General features: G+C 41.3%; 2 protein-coding genes across 9 annotated transcripts in view; one reads left to right on the forward strand and one right to left on the reverse strand.

Moving 5' to 3' along the window:
* ANKRD27 (ankyrin repeat domain 27) overlaps positions 1-19606 on the forward strand; it is a 53959-nt gene that overhangs the window by 1392 nt on the left and 32961 nt on the right. For 2 of the 8 annotated variants that reach the window (XM_065663676.1, XM_065663677.1), the window contains exon 1: positions 19260-19405. The exons of 1 other annotated variant lie outside the window; for it this stretch is intronic. Coding sequence is in view for 2 of the 7 variants with exons in the window: in XM_065663683.1 (XP_065519755.1) it covers positions 19258-19405 (148 nt within the window). In the remaining 5 variants the exon portion in view is untranslated. Of the gene's footprint in view, positions 1-10823; positions 10932-10974; positions 11023-11482; positions 11586-19252; positions 19406-19606 lie in introns of those variants that run through there. 5 more of the 8 variants (XM_065663682.1, XM_065663681.1, XM_065663678.1 and 2 more) reach the window with 5 other exon arrangements.
* RGS9BP (regulator of G protein signaling 9 binding protein) lies at positions 8646-11001 on the reverse strand. Its single transcript, XM_065663686.1, has 2 exons — positions 10712-11001; positions 8646-10599 (listed from the first exon to the last, which is right to left on the reverse strand). Exon 2 carries the CDS (start codon positions 10242-10244, stop codon positions 9531-9533), a length of 714 nt encoding a protein of 237 aa, XP_065519758.1. The 5' UTR covers positions 10245-10599; positions 10712-11001; the 3' UTR covers positions 8646-9530.

Below are 19606 nucleotides of genomic sequence, written 5' to 3' on the forward strand. Positions count from 1 at the left end.
CAGCTGTGGTATATAGCCAGACATACAAGTCAGCCCTCTTTCTCCTTTCCTTCCTTGTGACCAAGTTTACAAGCAAAACCAGGGCATCTTGTAACTGTAGCCTTTTTTTTCATACTAGTTTAATGAATATTGCTCATCAGTGAATCATAAAGTCCACTAACATGCCTGTTGCCTCGTAAAAGGCATTTTGAACCTAAGATCATGATGTTCACCTCATGTTTGCTTTCTGCAATCTTAGTATACTTATCTATATTACTGTGTTAAGAATGTGCTTTGCCTGAAAGCTGCTTTACTGGTGAAATATTAAACTACTGAGGTTTTTCAAGATTTAATGTCCAATGAGCTTGATGGCTATCAAAAAGATTTAGGGTCCATTATGTCAGATCATTTCAACATAAAGACATTTTAAGTAGAAAGCACATATGTCTTGTTCAACATCTTTGTTGGTGACATGAACAGTGCGCCCTCAGCAAGTTTGCTGATGACATCAAGTGTGTGGTTCGGCTTATACGCTGAAGGGAATGAATGCCATCCAGAGGGACCTTGACATGCTTGTGAGGTGGGCTGATACCGACCTTGCAGACTTTAACCATGACAAGTGCAAGGTCCTACACCAGGCTTGGAGCAATCCCAGGCACAGCTACAGGTTGGGCAGAGAGGAGATTCAGAGCAGCCCTGCGGAGAAGGACTTGGGGGTGTTCCTCAAAGAGAAAATGAACATGAGCCAGCTTCAGTGTGCACTTGCAGCCCAGAAATCAACCGTATTCTGGGCTGCATCAAAAGGAGCATGATCAGCAGGTTGAAGGAGGTGATCCTGCCCCTCTGCTCTTATGAGACCTCACTTGGAGTATTGTGTGCAGTTCTGGTGTCCTGAACATTAAAAGGACATGTTGGAACAAGTCCAGAGGAAGGCCACGAGGATGATCAGGGGACTGGAGCACCTCCCATATGAAGAGAGGCTGAGAAAGTTGGGGCTGTTCAGCCTGGAGAAGAGATGGTTGTGTGGAAATCTCATAGCACCCTTCCAGTATCTGAAGGGGGCCTATAAGGATTCTGGGGAGGGACTCTTCATTAGGGGCTGTAGTGACAGGAGAAGGGGCAATGGGTTAAAACTTAAACAGGGGAAGTTTAGATTGGCTATAAGGAGGAAGTTCTTTACTGTGAAGGTGCTGAGGCACTGGAATGGGTTGCCTGGGGAAGCTGTGAATGCTCCATCCCTGGCGGTGTTCTAGGCCAGGTTGGCCAGAGCCTTGGGTGACATGGTTTAGTGTGAGGTGTCCGTGCCCATGGCAGGGGGGTTGGAACTAGATGATCTTAAGGTCCTTTCCAACCCTAACTGTTCTATGATTCTATGTACCAGTAACAGTGTCATTTTCGAATCAGTGGTAATACCAGCACATATATAGAACTGCCTTAATGTGGCAAAAATGCAGTGTCTGAGGCGCCTGGAACATTATTTCAGAATAATTTTTAGGAACATCTGGTAATAGAGGATAGTGCAGATTATTGTTAAGTTTCTAAATGTAATGTTCTTGTATTAGCACAGTCTAAAGTCTCTCAAGTGCTATTAAGTAAAGAAGGTGTATCCTGGAAAACAGTTCCTTTGATTTTGCTGGTATCCACTGGTATTAAATTTAGGAGACCTCATATGGGGATTGGAAATTGAATGCTTGGCTGTCATGTAGACTGATGTTTGCAACCTCAAACACATAGTGAATAGCAGGGCCGTCAGTAGAGAAATAGTTGCGTGGTTATAGCATTGTTCATGACTCTCCAGCATCTGAAGCAGTCCTTTGGGACCAGAGACAGGCAAGTGCCGCTGCAAGTTAAGGCAAACATTGCTCTCTAGTCCAGTTGCTGCATTTTTCCACACAGTCCTGGGGTACATAAGGTACGTTTGTCCCCTGAGAAGGATGACATTCTTAACCCAAGGGTCAGCATATTCACCCTGTTTATGGCAATTTCTTAGCTTCCTTTCAGTATTGTCTTACAAAGAATAATTCAGTATCTGTTAATGACAAAGCTGAAGTAATCCTATGCAAAATTCCAGGAGCATGTGAGTAATTGACCTAGTTCTCCTGACTGGAGGTGGCAGCAGGTTCCAAGGATGAACGCTCAGAAAATGAGTGTTTCTGACAACTGGAAACTTGGTGAGCAAAGATTAAGGGTGATAACTGGTGTTCTACCCCCATCCAGTTTCCTGCTAAGACCGGCAAAATCTAAGCGCTGTGAGTGTGTGTGTACCTGCTCTCTCAAAGCTATGGCTAGATTGCTGGAAATGAATCGAATATAGAAAATGTCCTAAAGCCAAATTAGATGTAAGGTTATCTATAAGGTGTTAATATCTATAAAGTTTAATTTCTTCATTTCCAACTTGGATGATTTCTTTTTTCAATATATTGTGCTAAAATGCAGAGTTCATCTCACTTGTGCTTAAAATCTGTACAGCATTGAATGATTTCAGAAAGAATGGCAAATCTGTGGAAACCTATTACTGAGGATTTCCAACCCTAACCCAAGCATGCTAGTTTATTCCATTACTGTAATGAGCATTCAGCACAAGGGCGTTCTGCATTCAGCTGGGCCACAGCATTATGCCTCAAGGGCCAGGATGTAGGGTGGGAATACAGGATGCTTTAGTTTGGAGAACAGTCTTCCTGTAGCAAGAATTAGCTAGAGATAGGTGTGACACTCAGTAAGATGTAAGAGAAGACTGGGGCCTCAGAGGTCCCCTCCAGATTAAATGGGAAAAAAAAAATATTTTTGCTAAAAAATTAAGAATACAATTGCCTTTTGTGCTGCTGGTATGCCAGAATATGCAATTGTTAACCTAATGGAGTCCAAATACTTTTGTATTCCAGGTTGTTTTCAAACACAGATTGTGCTGTATTGAAAAATAAGCCCTTCTGAAGTGATGCAAAAGTTACATTAAATGAAATGCCATAAAATTGTGGCAATGATAATGACTCATTGTGAGATAATATTTCAGTAATATGGAGGTTACTTCAATGTTTTTCTCTCCAGTTCAGTTACTGCTAATGAAAAAAAGAAAACATCAGTCTGTTTAAAGAAAAAAGATTTAAGGTCAGTAGATACATAGAATTGATTGTAAAATTAGCTTTCTGGGTTTTCTTTTGGTGTATGTGTGATTAGAGTACTTAGCAATAGAGTGACTTAATTCCTTTTTGTCTCATCATTGCATAAATTGCAGCTCACATCACTAACAATTATTTACAGGTGAAAACCAGGGCCCACTATTATTTGGCTCACATGCTATCCTGTGAGTTGGAGGTGATTATACTAAGTCAGTCTTGGTTTAATTTATATGCATCTGGCAAAAGCTTTGTTCCCATGCAGAGATAGTGTCTGCTGTATTATTGAACAAATTGTTAGAACCTCAAATATAAAAAAATTAAGAGATTTTACTGAGCATGTCTGCTGCTTCTTAAACTGGCTTATTTCAAAATGACATTCTAAAGCTTTCAAATTGTTTAGTTCATACAGTACCAAGAAATAGGCAGACTTAGCAAATAATATAAATACAAATAAATTCACTGTATAGTTTTCCAAGTATTATGTCCAAAATGTGAATAAATGTTGCATCTAGGAAATGCAGGTTTATGATTATAGCACTATTATACAGATTTGACTACAAAGAAAAATAAAAATACAGCTAACTTCATACAAAACAATATTCCAGGAAATCAAAGCAGATCAGAAAACTAGGTTACAGATAGTATTAACTGGAAATGTTTTGCTTCCAGCAGACGCATAATGGATTACATGTCTTATGCATGTAATTGTGGTTCTAATTCTGCAACTTTAAATTACATGGATAGTTTTCACACATGTAATTTCTCACTAAACTGAGTAGTGATGGTTTATATGAGTAATTATTCCGACCACTCCCTCTAGGACCCAAAGCTCAAGTGTATATTTATATATAAAGTTACACATGCAATTAGCTTATCAGATTAAGTTGCTAAGGGAGTATCATGTTTGGTGTGTCTGGTACTCCTCAGTCATTTTATATGGTATAAATAGTTAAATATTTTCTTTTGACTTCTTTTCTCAGTTCCACCTTTCTCACTTGTTTATGTAATTTATATATAAATTTTTCTGGATCATACAAATGAATTGCATTTGAAGTTGTTGTTTTGTTGTTTGGGTTTTTTTTCCTTCAAGACAATTACATGTGGCTGCATGACCCGACATTTACTGCTCTTACAAAACCCTCATGGTTTTCTAAGATATGCTTTAGGCTATATAATTTCTTAATGCCGGGACACATCAATGAGTGTGGTGGTACATGTTCTTTGAACATTTGTTTGCAGAAGACAGGCTTGACTGATCACAGGCTTCAGTGATGTTTTAATACGTAGCGGAAAACTGAGCAAAATAATAGACCAACACTTTTATAGTATGATTGTCACTCCATTTCTTTGTACTTAAATTAGAATTAGCTTTTAGAGGATTATTTTGTTCAATTTGGTAGAGATGTTACTAGTAAATAATAACATAAATAATGCCATGCAATACCATGTAAATAAAACAAAATATACAGTCCAATCAAACAAAACAAACCAACCCAACACACCTGACACTGTGGAGGCTTCACAAATCAAATTTCTGATACGGAGAGAAAACGTAGGAGATGCTATGACAAAGTTACTGGAACTGCGCAATAAATTGCTTTTGCTATCTAGCCTCTGTGGGTGAGAAATTTTCAGGGATCATGTAGTTTCATTTGTGCTTGCCTGCATGGCTTCTAGTGATGTTTCTTCCAGCATGAAATGCTTGTGCTTGGCTACATGAAAAGATGCAGCAGAGCCTCCAGGCTGGTGAAATGCCATGTGACTTTCCACCTGTTCATAGCTTTCACCACTGTTTCCAACTGCAGCAGCAAGTTGTCAGGATGGATGACAAGGTCCATCCTTGTGGGACCACCTTCTTCCAATAGAAAGTCATGTTTAATGTGAAACAGAGAAAGAAAAGGATTTTCTTGTAAAATTGGTAGTAACATGTAGCAAATCAAAATATTTTTACTCTTATTCTGTATGGAGTTAATCAGAAAATAGGTGGTGAGTTCCACTCAGGGATATTTTATATTCTTTGTCCCACTGGATATAAAATACTACCTTATTCCAGAGAAGCTATAGTTTAACCTTGAAAAGCTATTGTATTTAACATAAGGCAAACTTTGCTAACATAAGATGAAGACATATTTACTACTCCATCCATCCATCCATCCATCCATCCATCCATCCATCCATCCATCCATCCATCCATCTCCTTCCTTTTCTTGTCCTTCCCTCAACACGAGGTAGTTTTATACGAAAGACATAATTTTCTAATCCCACTTTTATTGTATGCTTACCATAGCAAATGCTGCTCATGTGTAGACTTCTGTTTTGTCCAGATCTCTTCCTGCATTAAAAGACTTACATAATCGTATTGAGAGAAAGCATTTAGAGACCTGTAATCCACTGGTCTTACTGAATGACTTTTTACATAATGAGAATCTGTGAAGGGTAAATATGTTGACTAGGACTTCCATTAGCACTTAGAAACAAGATATTTATGGAAAATGTACATAACACTAAACGCTATAAGAGAAGGAAAAGCCCATAATGAACCCTTTCAGACTACAGGCAATAAGCACGTTTAATTTTTAATCTGAAAACTAGTAACATCAGTCATTCAGGTTTTATATAATTGCATTCACATAAAAATATTTTCATATTTACATGAAGAATTTTGAAACTATTTCACATAATGTTGAAGTTTGATGTTACATTATTTGCAACGTAAGGAGAATCATGTTAATTATGGTTCTCTGTTCATTTTCTTAATAAACTGAAAAACAGTGTAGCGGGGCTTCATGGTAATAGATGTGAAATTCTGCAATAAAATTAAGATATAGCACTATATTCAACTGTGGGAGCCTGAGAAGGGTTCATTTATATAAAGAAAACTGTAATGAGAGTTACTTTTATTCCTGTGATTGAAATAAGGATGTTTTGTTTAGAAAAGCTTACTGACAAGCTGTATTAATATTGAAGGTTTTGTTTGGTTTTAATTACTGCTGCAAGTGATTGAAATAAGGATGTGATTGAAATAAGGATGTTTTGTTTAGAAAGCTTACTGACAGGCTGTATTAATATTGCAGGTGTTGTTTGGTTTTAATTACTGCTGCAAGCCAACAAGTAACTTATAAGAACATAGTTTATTTTAAGTTAAATAAATAGTGACATTAACAAATTTGAATTATTCAAAGTGTAGAAAACACCACCCATGAACAGGCAAAACCAGTATAATTCAAGTCAGGAATATTTTAGTATACAGCAAATTTAATATGTATATCCTGTGAATAAAGACAAAAGAACTGAAGGAAAACAACACTGAAATGAAGCAATAACCATTTTTTTTTTTTTTTGTACTGAAAACACAGTAACATTCTCATTCACTGGTCAGCATGAGTGTTTGCATGTCATTGTACTATTTGGAGTATTTTTAAGTTTGCCCTCCCATTTTTCGCTGACAAAAATTGCATTTCCAGTCTCCTTCCAGTTGTATTCCAGTGGCTAGAAAAAATGAAGACTGAAAATCTACAACATTGCTTTATTTCTTAATTTGAAAGAAACATCAGTACTTTTGGGCAGTGGTGGTTTCATCTTGGTTTGATATTGTGCGCTGTTGTGCCTGACTTCTGTCACGTGGAGCGTACACTTGTTATCAAGTGTAGGAGAGTAGGAGATCAGTGGCAGGAACATGATCCATTTAGATAGTGCCAATCCTATTAGAATTCTACTTAATCTATTAATTTTAGATAGTCTAAAGATAAGATGATACAGATTTTTAGGAACAAACTAATGAATAAATCTGCAGCCAGCTTTGACTTAAGATTTGAAAGGACATTATCTTTCCAAGGTCCAGTCCTTTAAATACTAATTGTGTGCATATTCATAATGAAGCAAGACACATAATTATAGGCTACATATGTGAATTCTTCGAGTCCTGTATCCAAAAATCCAAATTCAAAAAATTGCAACTGACTGAAAATTTACAATTCACTGACTTGCTGAAGCTTACTTTGGAAGATGAGATTACCTGTTCTTAAAGATTCTACACAACTAACCATGAATAAACACTGTACCCACTTCAGGACACCAAGATGCATGGTAATGAACACTGGGTAGGTGTTACCATTTACTAATCCACCAGAAACCAGACTTGCATTACTTGGGTTTTCAGAACATGCGGTTAAGCGATCTGATTTCAGAAGGAACATGGAGCTTTCAAGAAGCACAGAACAGTCTATCAACTTCTTGACCACCTTCCTGTGAACTAAATAAAAGCAGAGTGCAAAGAGTGCAAATGCCCACAAATCCTCAAGGACTAGCAGTGGCACTCCAAATATGTACATTCCCCTGCAGCTTTTGCTGTATTTTCCATGAATTTGTTTAGTCAGGGTGACTGTGAAGGAGATGATCTCATTTAAATCAACACACAACAATTACACCTTGTCTAGACCGACTGAAGCAGTAGCACCAGTAAGTACAGGCCTGATTGTGTTAGAAATGCTGCCAGGGATCTCTGAGGACTTTGATTAACTATGTAGAAACCCCATCCTGTGAAATGAAATACATGTATTTCACATGGAGTGAAATATAGTAGAAAGGAACGTGGAGTTGTCTTATAAAACTGTGATTTCACATGAGAATGGAGCTACACTGGATTTATGTGTAGAACTTGCAATATCCTTCAGCATAATGATAGTTCCTAGCCTGTAATTCGGGCCTCCAACTACTGTCTTTTCTCTCCTATATTATTTTCTTTCTCACCTACAAAATGACCGGATTCAAATTTGTCATATGCTTTTTCTCCCCATATCCAGTTCTCTTAAGTTTTAAAGAATAAACTGCTTGCTGAAGTTTTTCAAATTACGTTTAGTTCTGAACTCAAAAATACCAGCTGTTTATGAGTGTTTTCCACATCATTTTATTTAACAAGCATCAAGACTATTGGAACTTCACAAAACACGTCTGGTTGCTACTGTTTAATAATATGCCCATAATATTCGCTGCAGAGGAATAATAAATTACTAATCCCCAATATTACAGGGCCTTTGTATTCGGCCATGGAGTGCTTCATACACCTATGGCACTAGAAAGTATGAACCACGCTTTCTTGATCAGGTGGTGTGTGTTCACAGTAACAGGAGGTATTTCCATAAAGTTACACAAGAAACACCATCAAACATGGGTCCTTTTACAAAAACATGAAGCTTGTCTGCAAAGTTAGTGTCTGTCCCCCCAGCTTTACATGTAAATGTTGACAATTCCATAAGGAAGCACTAGAAAATTTTATGATGCTCTTCACATTTACCTCCCAAAATTACCATGTATCAAGCTGGACCAGCCTACAGGCTCCCTGCTTCCCAGGTTAATCAGACAAGAGTGAGGCAGGAAACTGAGACACATTTTCATCTATCTCTGGTTTTCTGCAAGGAATTCAGGAACTTGCAGAATGTGACAGTCCATAAACAGGCATCAATCCCTGCCTGCCAACATGAGAGAGGATCCCTCTGCATTATAGAAAGGTCTGCTTTAACTCAGCTTTTTTTTTTTTTGTTCTAAAATCTATTTTTAAAAATGATCGCCTCTGCTGTGGGCAGATTCATTGCTCCTATTTCCATAGTTAATTGTGAGGTGCAAACCGTTAACTTCTACAAAAAGAAAATCGGAACCAGTTGCCTTTCTGTAGGGGAAGACAAACTCATGGTACATGTGGATGAGAACTCTTGCTAGGATATTTCTGAATACACAACTCTCCCTTTTTTCTCCCTGGGAAAAATTGGGAAGTGATTAGTCATTTGTGTATACAATGCCAGTCCATGCACCGGGGTCTGTACAGCCAAGTCCAATTCAGCAGAGTTTGGTATTAAACATAGCTTGGGCTGTTTTCTCCCTCCTTCCCCCCTCCCCTTCAACCATTAGCAAATCCAAAATAGAGGTTGTTCACATGCTTTTCCAAGGTTTTCATCCTTCCCCTTTTCCTTCACCAAAATAGTATTTTGTGTGTATGATTAAATCCCCTTTAGTATATTCATTTTGTTACAAAACACCTGCATTAGCCTCTGAATTCATGTTAACTCTCCAATACTGTAAACAGTGACCAGTAGCAAACACTAGAGCCTGTTGAAGAACAAAAAATACAGGCTTCTGCGAATAGCCATCTATTAATAGCAGCCAAATCCCTGCTATAGCCAGCAGTGGTAATACCCTGATACTTCACAGTTAACTGTTACAAGTCCAACAAATGAAGACATCCTATGCTGCAGGCTGATGTGCATCTCTTCAAATTAGAAAAGAAACAAAGCGTGCATTTTATTATACTGAGAGGCAGTTCTGCTTTGTTTTTCAAAGTGCTACGTTTAAATTCTCAGCTCATCCAAGTGACCCATTCTGAGATGAAAGGTGAGGTGTGAAAGAAACTGACAGGGTCACTCTAGTCAGCCCCACACCACCCTAAGAGAGTTTCACCACACACACAGCCAGGACAATAGCGATAATGAGCACTGCAGAGAAAATAATCCCAGCTAGAACCTTGCTGATATCACAGAAGGATTTATTTTCCTCCACGGAGATCATGCCAATAGAAGAAGCGCCGACGCTGATGGTGGATTTTAGTTCAGCCCCCGGGTCTTGCTTAGCCTCTACTGTCCACTGGGGGACATTGACCTTCATTTCCATCTCGTACATCATCTCTCCTACCTGGTTAATCTCATTTTCGAGGTCTTTCAAATCCACCACGTCTATATTGTGCTCGGCCTCGTATTTCATATTCTGGACGCTCATGGCCCTGGCAGCCACGCCAGAGGTTCCCCCACTCATGCCTGTTTGGATCAGGTGCTTTTTGGGGACGTTCAGTGGGAACTCGTGGCCCAGCTCCAGGGCTCTCCTCATGTCGATCTCCAGGATCTCTAGGCACGTGGAGAAAATCACCCATAGCCTCTCGAACTCAGCTTTATCTTCCTTACTCACGGTTTTGTCCTTCAGGACCGTGGTGAGCTTGTTCCTGTTGGCCACCGCTAGCTCCTGGGCTTTCTGCCGGGTCTTCTTGAGCTCTTCGCGCAGGTTCTGAGAGTCCGAGGTGCCGCCGATGGTCAGCACCATGTGCCGGTAGCAGGCGGTCACCTTGTTGAGTGCGTCCAGCAGCGCTTTGCACTCTTCCTTCACCATGATCCCGGCGGCGGCTGCCTCCCCGCCGGTGTGCCCTGCTTCTGCTCTGCCCGACTACCCGGTACCGGGACCAGGGAGCTGCCAAAGCCGGATGCTACCAGCACACATGGCAGGCAGTGGCTTCAGGTCGCGCTGCATTCAGCACCCTCTCGCCCGCCTCTCTTCCTCGCCGGCTGCTCAGGCTGCTCCGACGTCTCCGGGAGCTCGGGCGGTCTGCGAGGAGCCCCGAGGGACAGGCAGCATCGCTCCCAGCCCGCTACTGCCGCTGTGCCGGGGAACGCGGGCGGATCATTCCACAACGCGCTCAAACGGGGCTCCCGTAGATCGGGCGCCGCTTTTTGAAGAGCGCCGAACACTGAGGAGGGAGAAGAAAAATCAGATCAAAAGAAAGCAAGACTCTCGCGGGCGGCAGCCGACGGCTGGCTGAGGCGGGCTGTCCCCGGCACCGCCACTCGCGCTCGGCTTACCCCAGCTGGGAGCCCGCGGGGTCACATGTCGCCGCGCAGGGAGTGCTCGCTGCTCCGGGCGCGCCCCGGCCCGGCCCGGCCCTATAAGGCTTCTGAGGCTCCGCCCCACCCCGGGCTCCAGCCCCGCGGCGGCCGCCCGGCTCCCCGCTCGTTCTCCGTCGGCGCCTGGTCATTGGCTTCGTGCGGTGCTGCCGCCGCGTCTGGCCCGCCCTGGATTCCGGTAGGGCTTGGCCGGGTCTTGGAGCGGTTGGGGGAGGTGGGCCAGCAGCGGCGCTCCGCGGCTGGATAGGAAGGGAGGAGATGTTGTCGGTGTAAGTAGCGCTCCTGGCTCGGTGTCCGGCGACTGGACGCCTTCCTGCGGCGCCGGTTACGGGACCTGCTCTAGGAAGCTGCCGCCCGGCCCCGGGGAGGTCTCATGGGCGCCTCCCCGCCCCTCCGTGACAGGCAGGCTCGGCTGCGGCCTGCCCGCCGTGCTGTGGCAGGGGCTCTGCCGCGGCCTGCACCTGGGACGGGGCGGCGGTGTTCGGCTCCTGCCGCCTCTTTGGCCTGGCGGCACCCCCGGCTTCGGCACCGGGCGGTACCCACGGTCTCCTTGGCAGCCGCCTTCTGTCTCATTCCTCTACCAGAAGTGCTCAGTGTAGTGTTGCCCTTCACGTAACGCCAGGTTGGGTGCGCGGGGTCAGTGCGGTCGGGTTCCGACCAGACCCCATAGTGCAGTGCTGGGAGAGAGCTCGCCGCATCCTCCCGCTCTTACGGGGTGTTTGGGAAGGGCTCGTCTGCACTGAGAGTGCCTGCAGTTAACAGTTGCACATCGTGAAGTGCAGGAAACACACCGGTTCTTTGCTGGCCCAAAGGATGCCTTATAGACAGTCTGGTGAGTGTGCTGAAGCACGATATTATGGTTGGTGGTGGATAGTAGGCCATGCTTATATGCACATCTGAGCTGTCTAAAAGACCAGAATTGATGGTGTTGAATGCTACAGAGTGAACTAAATTGTGTTGTCTCTAGCATGTGAGGCATCTTTGCCAGTGTGGACTTCTGGAAAGAGAACTTGCTTGACATAACATATGCTGCCACATATGCATTGGTGTTTGTGGTTTTCTGATGTTAAAGTAGCTTGAAAAAAATGTGAAGACATGCTCTGATGAGAAGGGGAAGAATGTCTCTTTTCCTTACCATGTCACCCTAGTAGTGCCGTGTGTGCTATGAGCAAGGTAACTTGCTGTGAAGAATAGAGTTCTGGCAGACTGTATTTCTGGTGCTAAGCCTAGCCTGTACAGTCTTCTGAACTGTGTTCCTTTTGGATCTTAGCAGCCTGGACTCCACTGACTGTTTTTTGTTGTTCTGCCTTAATTTTGGCCCTAATTCTAAGCCATAAGTAGCTTCTGCTGCAGGTTGCCACCTGTGGAAGAAACTTCTGTATATTGCCAAGTTACTACAGAGTAAACTGAGTAGCTCTACTAATTTGTGTGTTGGAAGCATTGAAATGAATTGGTAATGCCTGTTTCCTTGAAGGAATAGACAAACACAGAAGATTTTGACCTCATCATAAGTAAAGTCTGATAATTGCTTAATCATTGTCAGGTGGAAAAAGGATTAGCTCTGGGTTTGAATCTGGAGTGCTGTGTGACTTAAGTGTTAAGCTTATTGCAAGCTAAATGATGCATATTTATGTGTGTGCAGTAGCTGTGTTTAGTCTGCCACATATCACTAAAATTACTCTTCACTGTGGTACATCAGAATCTTGAAACTGCTCCTCTGAAAGTGGCTGAAAAGGGGGGAGTGTTGTTTCAGCAACATGTGACTGCTTAAATCTGAGGGTGGCTGCAGTTGTAATCTGTATCAGATAATGCCTAAATACATCTTTAGGTGTGTCATGTGGGAAGAAAGGCTGTTGTTTAGATTAGTTCTAAATTAAGTTCAGCTGCATGCAATTACACAATTCAGGCAGATTGTGGAAACTCTTAAAAATCAGTTATATTTGTCAGACAGGCATGATGTTCTGAAATCCAGATCTTGTTACTGCCTTTGAAGATAATGCCAACTAACTGAAATGCTCTACTGGGAAGTTAGGATGGAGTGTAAAACTCCTTAAAAATAAATTGGGGAGCAGCATGATGAGTAGGGAGAGATGTGTTTCCTGGTTCTGCGGAAAGGCTCTCTTGCAACTGATGTTAATGACCATATTCTTCCTATTTCAGTACCCTTAAAAATGTTTGCAAAGTATTGTGATGGTTCTTGAATGTCACTACTTCTTAAATCCTATATCTTCACTTTAATAGACTTGTAAATAGAATTTTAGGTGAATACAAGTCCGTTTTGTTTAAATGGTTGATGAGCCTTGCTTAGTGGCTTACTTCTGGAGGAAGCTCTTGGAAGAATTCAGTCTGTAGAATGCTCTTGCTTGGGAAAGCTTGAAGCCACTGTGAAATGAGTGGGGAAATAAGGATGGGGTACAGTGAAAATGAAGCATGACTTAGAGCCCTTCCCTCACCCAGATAACTCTATATAACTTCCTCCAATAACTATTCTGTGACTTGCTTTCTGCTAAGCGTTTTGCTGATAAAATGGCTTGATCCATGGGAAGAATCTTAATTTATATAATAGAATAATGTTAGACTGCTGTCTGTGTGAGGGTGTTTACTGCCAGAAAGCTGTTAATTACCTGAGGCTGGTGTATGATGCATTATGTAGACTCAAAACAGTAGTGGTAGTCAAAGTAATGTATTTTGCTAGTTAGAAGAACTTACCTGCTGAATTGTGTTTCAGCGTTCCTTACCCTTGCTCTGCTCCCTAGAGGAGGGAACTAGTGTAATTTTACGTTTTCTCTTTTCTAGATATTTTAGGAATGATCTGATGTTTATCATTCTATTGCAAGAAACTTAAGTCTTAGAGCTGGCTTGCATGGACTTGGTTTTCCTATTCAGGTATACAGAGAATGGACTAAATTCCTGTCCAGTTATCTGGTCTAAGGACAATCTGCACTAAGGTTCAGGGTTGCTGGCTTCAGTTCCCCTGTATTTCTGTGGGTGGGCTGTGCTGGGTCTGACCCCACATACTTGGTTTCTTTACAGACTTGCTGCTAGTCTTGGAGCTGATACCAACCTTGTGTGGTTTGCTGTGAGCAGGGGTTGTCTAGCTTTGTAGTCAAGAAATGGTGATACCTACTGTGACCCATGTCTTGGCAGCACAGTGTTCAGACTTGCAGCACCTTCAGTACAAAGGCTGGGGAATTACACTGCTGTCTTGCCTCAGTAACTGAGAATCAAAATAACTGGCTTACGTAAAACATTTTTAATCCTCCTAAGGAGTATTTCAACTCCTTAGTTTTCCTCCCCATCCAAAGAAGTACCCGTGCTGACACCTCTGCAAGCCTGAGCAGATGGCCTTAAATACAGCTTACTAATATTTGGAGGAAACATCCTTGTTTGAGCAGCTGTCCTGGGAACTTTGTACTTTGTTAATGTTTTAGCTGTAAATGTTCCTTGTAACTGTTTGTGGTTCACTGACCAGCACTCTGCAGTCAGTTCCAGGGCTTGTGAATAGCTCAGGTTTCCTCATCTCTGAATTTAATGCAGCTTTAATAGTGGTAAGTAAAAGAAAGCAAAGAAATCCAGCTATTCTGTGGATTTCTAAACCTGTGAGAATTTGGGATCTAGTCTCTGTTGTGAAGAGGAGAACGCAGCTTGTTCCTAATACTTGGCTACTGACAAGTAAGATTATCTCAAAAAAAAAAAAAAAATAGATGGAAGTGACTGGATGAAAGTGGGAAGCTTGCCTGTTGACGAGTGAGGCACTCATATCAAAATGTACTTTCTGTGGAGGAAAGAAACAGGTGACTGGAGAGTCAAGATAGTACGTTATTTGCCTTCAAGTCTGAGATAAGTAAGAATGCATCCACATCAAACTGTGGTGCTAATACACTGTTACAATAGAATCATAGAACAGTTTTGGTTGTAAGAGACCTTCAGAGGTCATCTAGTCTAACTCTCCTGCAATGAGCAGGGACATCTTCAACTAGTTCAGGTTGCCCAGAACTACATCCAGGCCTTGAATATTTCCAGGGGTAGAGCATCCACCACCTCTCTGGGCAACCTGTTCTGGTATTCTACCATTCTCATCATAAAAAGTACAAAATCTGAAACTTCTTACTACCTCTTAAGAATGAGCTTGGTTTTGGAGCTTACGAGGTGGTGGTGGGGGGTCATAACAAAAAAATTGTATGAGGAACTGATACAAACCGATCTGCCTATACTCCCCTGTTGCTGGCAGGTGCTGTAAAGTCCCTGGGGGTCCCTGTCTGAGCAGGATGGGAGCAGTGGTAGGAGGGCTGGACTTGCTAGGCCTAAAAAGGGCTTGGGGAATGTTGCCCAGAGAGAAAACCAGAATTATGAGATCCTGTGCCATCTCTTAAACGTTCACTGGAATAAATATGTGCCTGAAGGGGAGGCACTGGGAGAAATGAGCATCTTCCTGGAATGCTGCTAACCCTTCCTTTCCAGAGCCTGATATACTGCTGTCAGACTGTTTCGGGATCATAAAACTTAGCTTTTCTCTGCTTGCTGGAAAGCCTTGGGCCGATTGCAAATTCAGTGCTCTATAATCTGATAATTCAGAGGTGTTGCTCTGACATAATTCAGTTTCACAGAAATCAATACAAGCTCAGCCTGAAAGGGATAGGAATAGATGGTTTCCTCCTTTGTTCCCTTGCAGTGAGCAGGGTGCACTGGAACATCTCAGCTGTTTTTCATACAGTGCTCAATGTTCATCCTTTAGGGAGGGAGTAAAGGTTCTTGTGTGCTGAGAAACAGTGAAAGGTTCTTTTGTTTTGAGGTGAATGCTGATTTGAGGGTTGTAACCTGTGCCTAGAAGTAGAGTAAATGAAGAGTAATTGTGCAGGTAAAACAGTGGCTGAAGTAGCAACTAGATTTTTATTTGGGCTGAGACTAGTTAAATTACACTGTTAAATTTCTTTTTGCAGGGTGCTTTAAGATTATGCTTAGCTTTGGCTGTTTTTGTTAACGAGTGATGCTCTTAAAAAGGAAGAAAAAGTTCATTTATTTTACAGAAGTGCTTTCAAGTTAACTAGAACTGGGGAACACTTGCTTCCTCTTCTTAAAACTTCTTAAACAGGGAAGTTTAGATTGGATATAAAGAGGAAATTCTTTCCTGTTAGGGTGGTGAGGCACTGGAATGGGTTGCCCAGGGAGGTTGTGAGTGCTCCATCCCTGGCAGTGTTCAAGGCCAGGGTGGATTGAAGCCTTGTGTGGGATGGTTTAGTGTGAGGTGTCCCTGCCCATGGCAGGGGGGTTGGAACTAGATGATCTTGAGGTCCTTTCCAACCCTAACTATTCTATGATTCTATGATTCTTCTGCAGAGCTCTGCAGTTTGCTAATGTGATAAATACACATACAAACTTCATCATGTCTGCTACTCTTGAGCTAAATCTACCACTACTATTTTTGAGTAGTAAGTTGCTGCTTGCTCTGATTTTTCTCATGATTTTGAGCCTTTCAGCAAGTGGTATTTGAATTACAGGTTTACCAAGCTTTAGTTGTTGCTTTATAAAATGTGCAAGCTAAGATGAAATTGACTTTGTCATGAGAAACAAAGGAGGAGTAGAACTTCACTGTGTTATGCAAGTAAAATTCAGTGCATTTATGTTTCTTGAACATGACCTGCTAATGGATCTGGTGTTGAAGAGTTTGGAGAACATGGCATTCTGCTTCTTTGGAGCTGGACCTATGTGGAGAGGACACTGACATACCTGATGTTAGCATCCCAGTGTAATAGCCTAACTTGCTCTCCTGGAAAGATTTCAGGTTACTGAGCCAGGCTAACAATTTTTACCAACTTCGGTAGCTGTAGTACTGTCTTTGTTCTGCGAAAGTATTATTAAAATGCCTTGGTGAAAACAGAATCTTACACTGTCAAACACTGAATATTAAGTGCTTGCATATTAGAATTTTGTATGTAGAAGTTTGTATATTAGAATCCCTAATGCAGGACATTCAGAAGATGATGTGCCTAAGAACTGAGTAAATAGTTCAATGACTTAAATGTGGACATGATGTAACTGCCAACTAGCAATGCAAATGCAATGACATCATTACTTTAATGTGTGTTCGTCTAAATTTCAAAATGCATCTTAAAAGGAACTGAAACCTAATAGGTCTGTGAAAGGTACCTCACTTGGCTATCTCTAAAGGAACACTCCATCAATAACAGTAAACTGTCATAGTTAAGTCCCACTCATTGTTTTCAGTAGTATAAGTCTTAAGACTTCATTTCCAGTGTTTTGTAGAGAACAGTGATGTGCTTAGATCCCATGGTATGTTTTTAACTTTAGCTGTCACTTGTTACCATTAGTTGTATCATTAGAATTATCACTCTGCTCTTAATCTAGAAGTGATTTGTCTGTTTTAAGGTTATGATTGTATGTTTTTTTTTAAACAGTAACATAATGCGTATTAGATTTTCTGATCAGCTAGCTTCTGTTCTTCCATCAATTTCAGCTATTTCTGTGTTCACAGGCATGAAGTCACACACTTAAGTGATTCCATTTAAACCTTTTATATGACTCTAGTACTTGTGTATTGCTTTACAGCTCAACATGCTAGAATTTAATAAGCATCATAGCAAATGTGGCTTATGACAATTTTTAGTGTTTTTTTCTGTTGAGCATTAAACAGTTCTGGTAAGGTATGTAAGGCTTTGTACATTTCCTGCTTTCTTAGTGTTAGGAAGTCTAAAGCTGTTTGAGATGCAACTAGAAGAGTAAGTCTATTCCCCCTGGTACTGGCCCCCCTCCCCCGCCCTTCCCCAGGTTAAATTAGGTTGAAATTGGATGTTGTGTTCTGCCAGCAAACTCTCTATGGAGTATTGTAATGCGTTTCTAGAATTACAGCAATGCATTAGCCATTGCTTTCAGATGCATTTAACGCTTAGGGTGGAAAGAAATTGACTTAATCTCAAAAATGCCTAAGCCAGAATTTGGGGAATCTCAAATGTACTCTTTACTCTGTAGACTTAATCTATTTAAGTTTAATAAATTTTTTTTTTTCTGTAATTGCTTGAATCGTGGATGGCTTATACATCCCCATTTCTGACTCTGAAGAATGCTGTGGATAGGTAAAGTTTGTCCAAGCAAGTGTTGTAGCTGTTTCAGTTAATAGGTATTCCACTCTTCCTTTTTCATACCCACATTTTAATCAGATATGGTTACAGCTATTGTAGTGCTGAGCAGATGCAAGGGTGGGAGAGAAAAGGGAAGGATATGCAGAAGTAAGATTCTCAAAACAGTACTAATTTGGCTAGTGGTGGTGACTTTCTGCTGTGTAGAAACGTGGATGTGGTGAACTGTTAAGAGTTTGCAATCTGCTTCTGCTCAAGGTAGGTGAACTAGAAGTTTTAGTTTCCTTATTGGAGTACAGCATGTCAATGACATCTTAGTTGCATTAGAGTAGTAAAAATGCTAGAATTCAATGTTTGAATACAGTGCTCTCAAGTGTGATTCAACCCTGTTAGTAGTTCTGTAATAAAATCGTCTACACGGCTGTCACTAAGTATTTTAAAACTAGTTATTTGTGGTATGCAACTCATGAACCAGGAACTGAATGTGGTAATTCCAAGCTCTTCCTGTCATGATCCGTCAGTTGAAATGATTCTTGACGTACTCTAATTGCTTGTGTGGGTTTAGTTTTTTGTTGTTTGTTTTTGGTTTGTTTTTTTTTTTTTTTTTCAGGCACAGGTAATGATTTAAGAGCTACATCAGTTGTATAGACAGCAAGCTTCATAAGCTGAGGTTTTCTCTGGGAGCTCTCCTCCTCCCATAAATATCTTCCACCTGTTTTGCCAGTGAATGAAATGTTTTAATTCCTTTCTGGACAAAGCTTATCAGTTGTTTATTTCTTTCTGATGTTTGGCTGTGGGTTTCCAGATGAGGAGGCTTTGTGGAATGTTATTTTCTTTCCCTTTCTATTAAGGAAGAACTTCTTGGGCTTACCTTTGTTAAACTGAGAGTAATACAGTAACAGCAATTGAAAGCACTTGCGCACTGCGATTGTCTCTGCCGTATGATGCTTGATTGTTGTTTAATGTGTCTTGTGTCAGTGTGCTCTTTTCCTTGACACAGTACATGGTATGCTGATACCTTCTCCATCTCTTGAAGTGACAGTCTCATCTACTCCTTGACCAGATAGTGAACGTGAATTCATCAAAGAAAAAGGCAGATGGTGATGCCTTGGTGGCCCAATTACAATAAAAACCCCTTGTTTTGGAAAGTGCCTGAAGAGACGGTATAATCTAGCCTCCTAGCTTTACTATGTCTATTATCTCCTCTAGTAGAGGTTTGTTTAACAGGTTTTAAAAGATATACAATGTGAGAGACTTGATAGCCCTGCTAAGCAATCTAAAATGTGTTTTTTATGCTCTCTTTTGAAAGGTGTTCCTGTTTTCTTCAGCTAAGGCATATTTCTTCTACAGATATAGAAAAAAACTTCAACCCTTCACTAAGTGCTTGGGGAAAAAATTCTGACCTGTTTCATGCAGTTTCTTCAGTGTGAACAGTATCAGTGCATTTCAAGTTTGGATCCTGCTTCTAGGGCTTACTTGCCTTTCTCACTTCTGATTCTCCTCACTCAGTTCATCTCCTCTGAAGTGCAGCACCCAGAAAAGGATGTAGAACTCCAAAGTAAGTCTTGCTGTGGCAGACTTTTGCAGGCTGCACGTATGTGTATGTAGAGTACTTATTATGTATAAATCATAACTAATTCCTGTTTAGACTGTAAGCTGCAGTCCTTTAATATTTTACTTGGAATTGTGGCCTAGCCAGCTGTTCAGCAGGCATTTTTATTTGTAGCTAAATAGTCCTGCTTACTAAGGTCTGTCTTAG

This window comes from Lathamus discolor, chromosome Z (genome assembly GCF_037157495.1).
Source record: "Lathamus discolor isolate bLatDis1 chromosome Z, bLatDis1.hap1, whole genome shotgun sequence".
Taxonomy (NCBI): domain Eukaryota; kingdom Metazoa; phylum Chordata; class Aves; order Psittaciformes; family Psittacidae; genus Lathamus; species Lathamus discolor.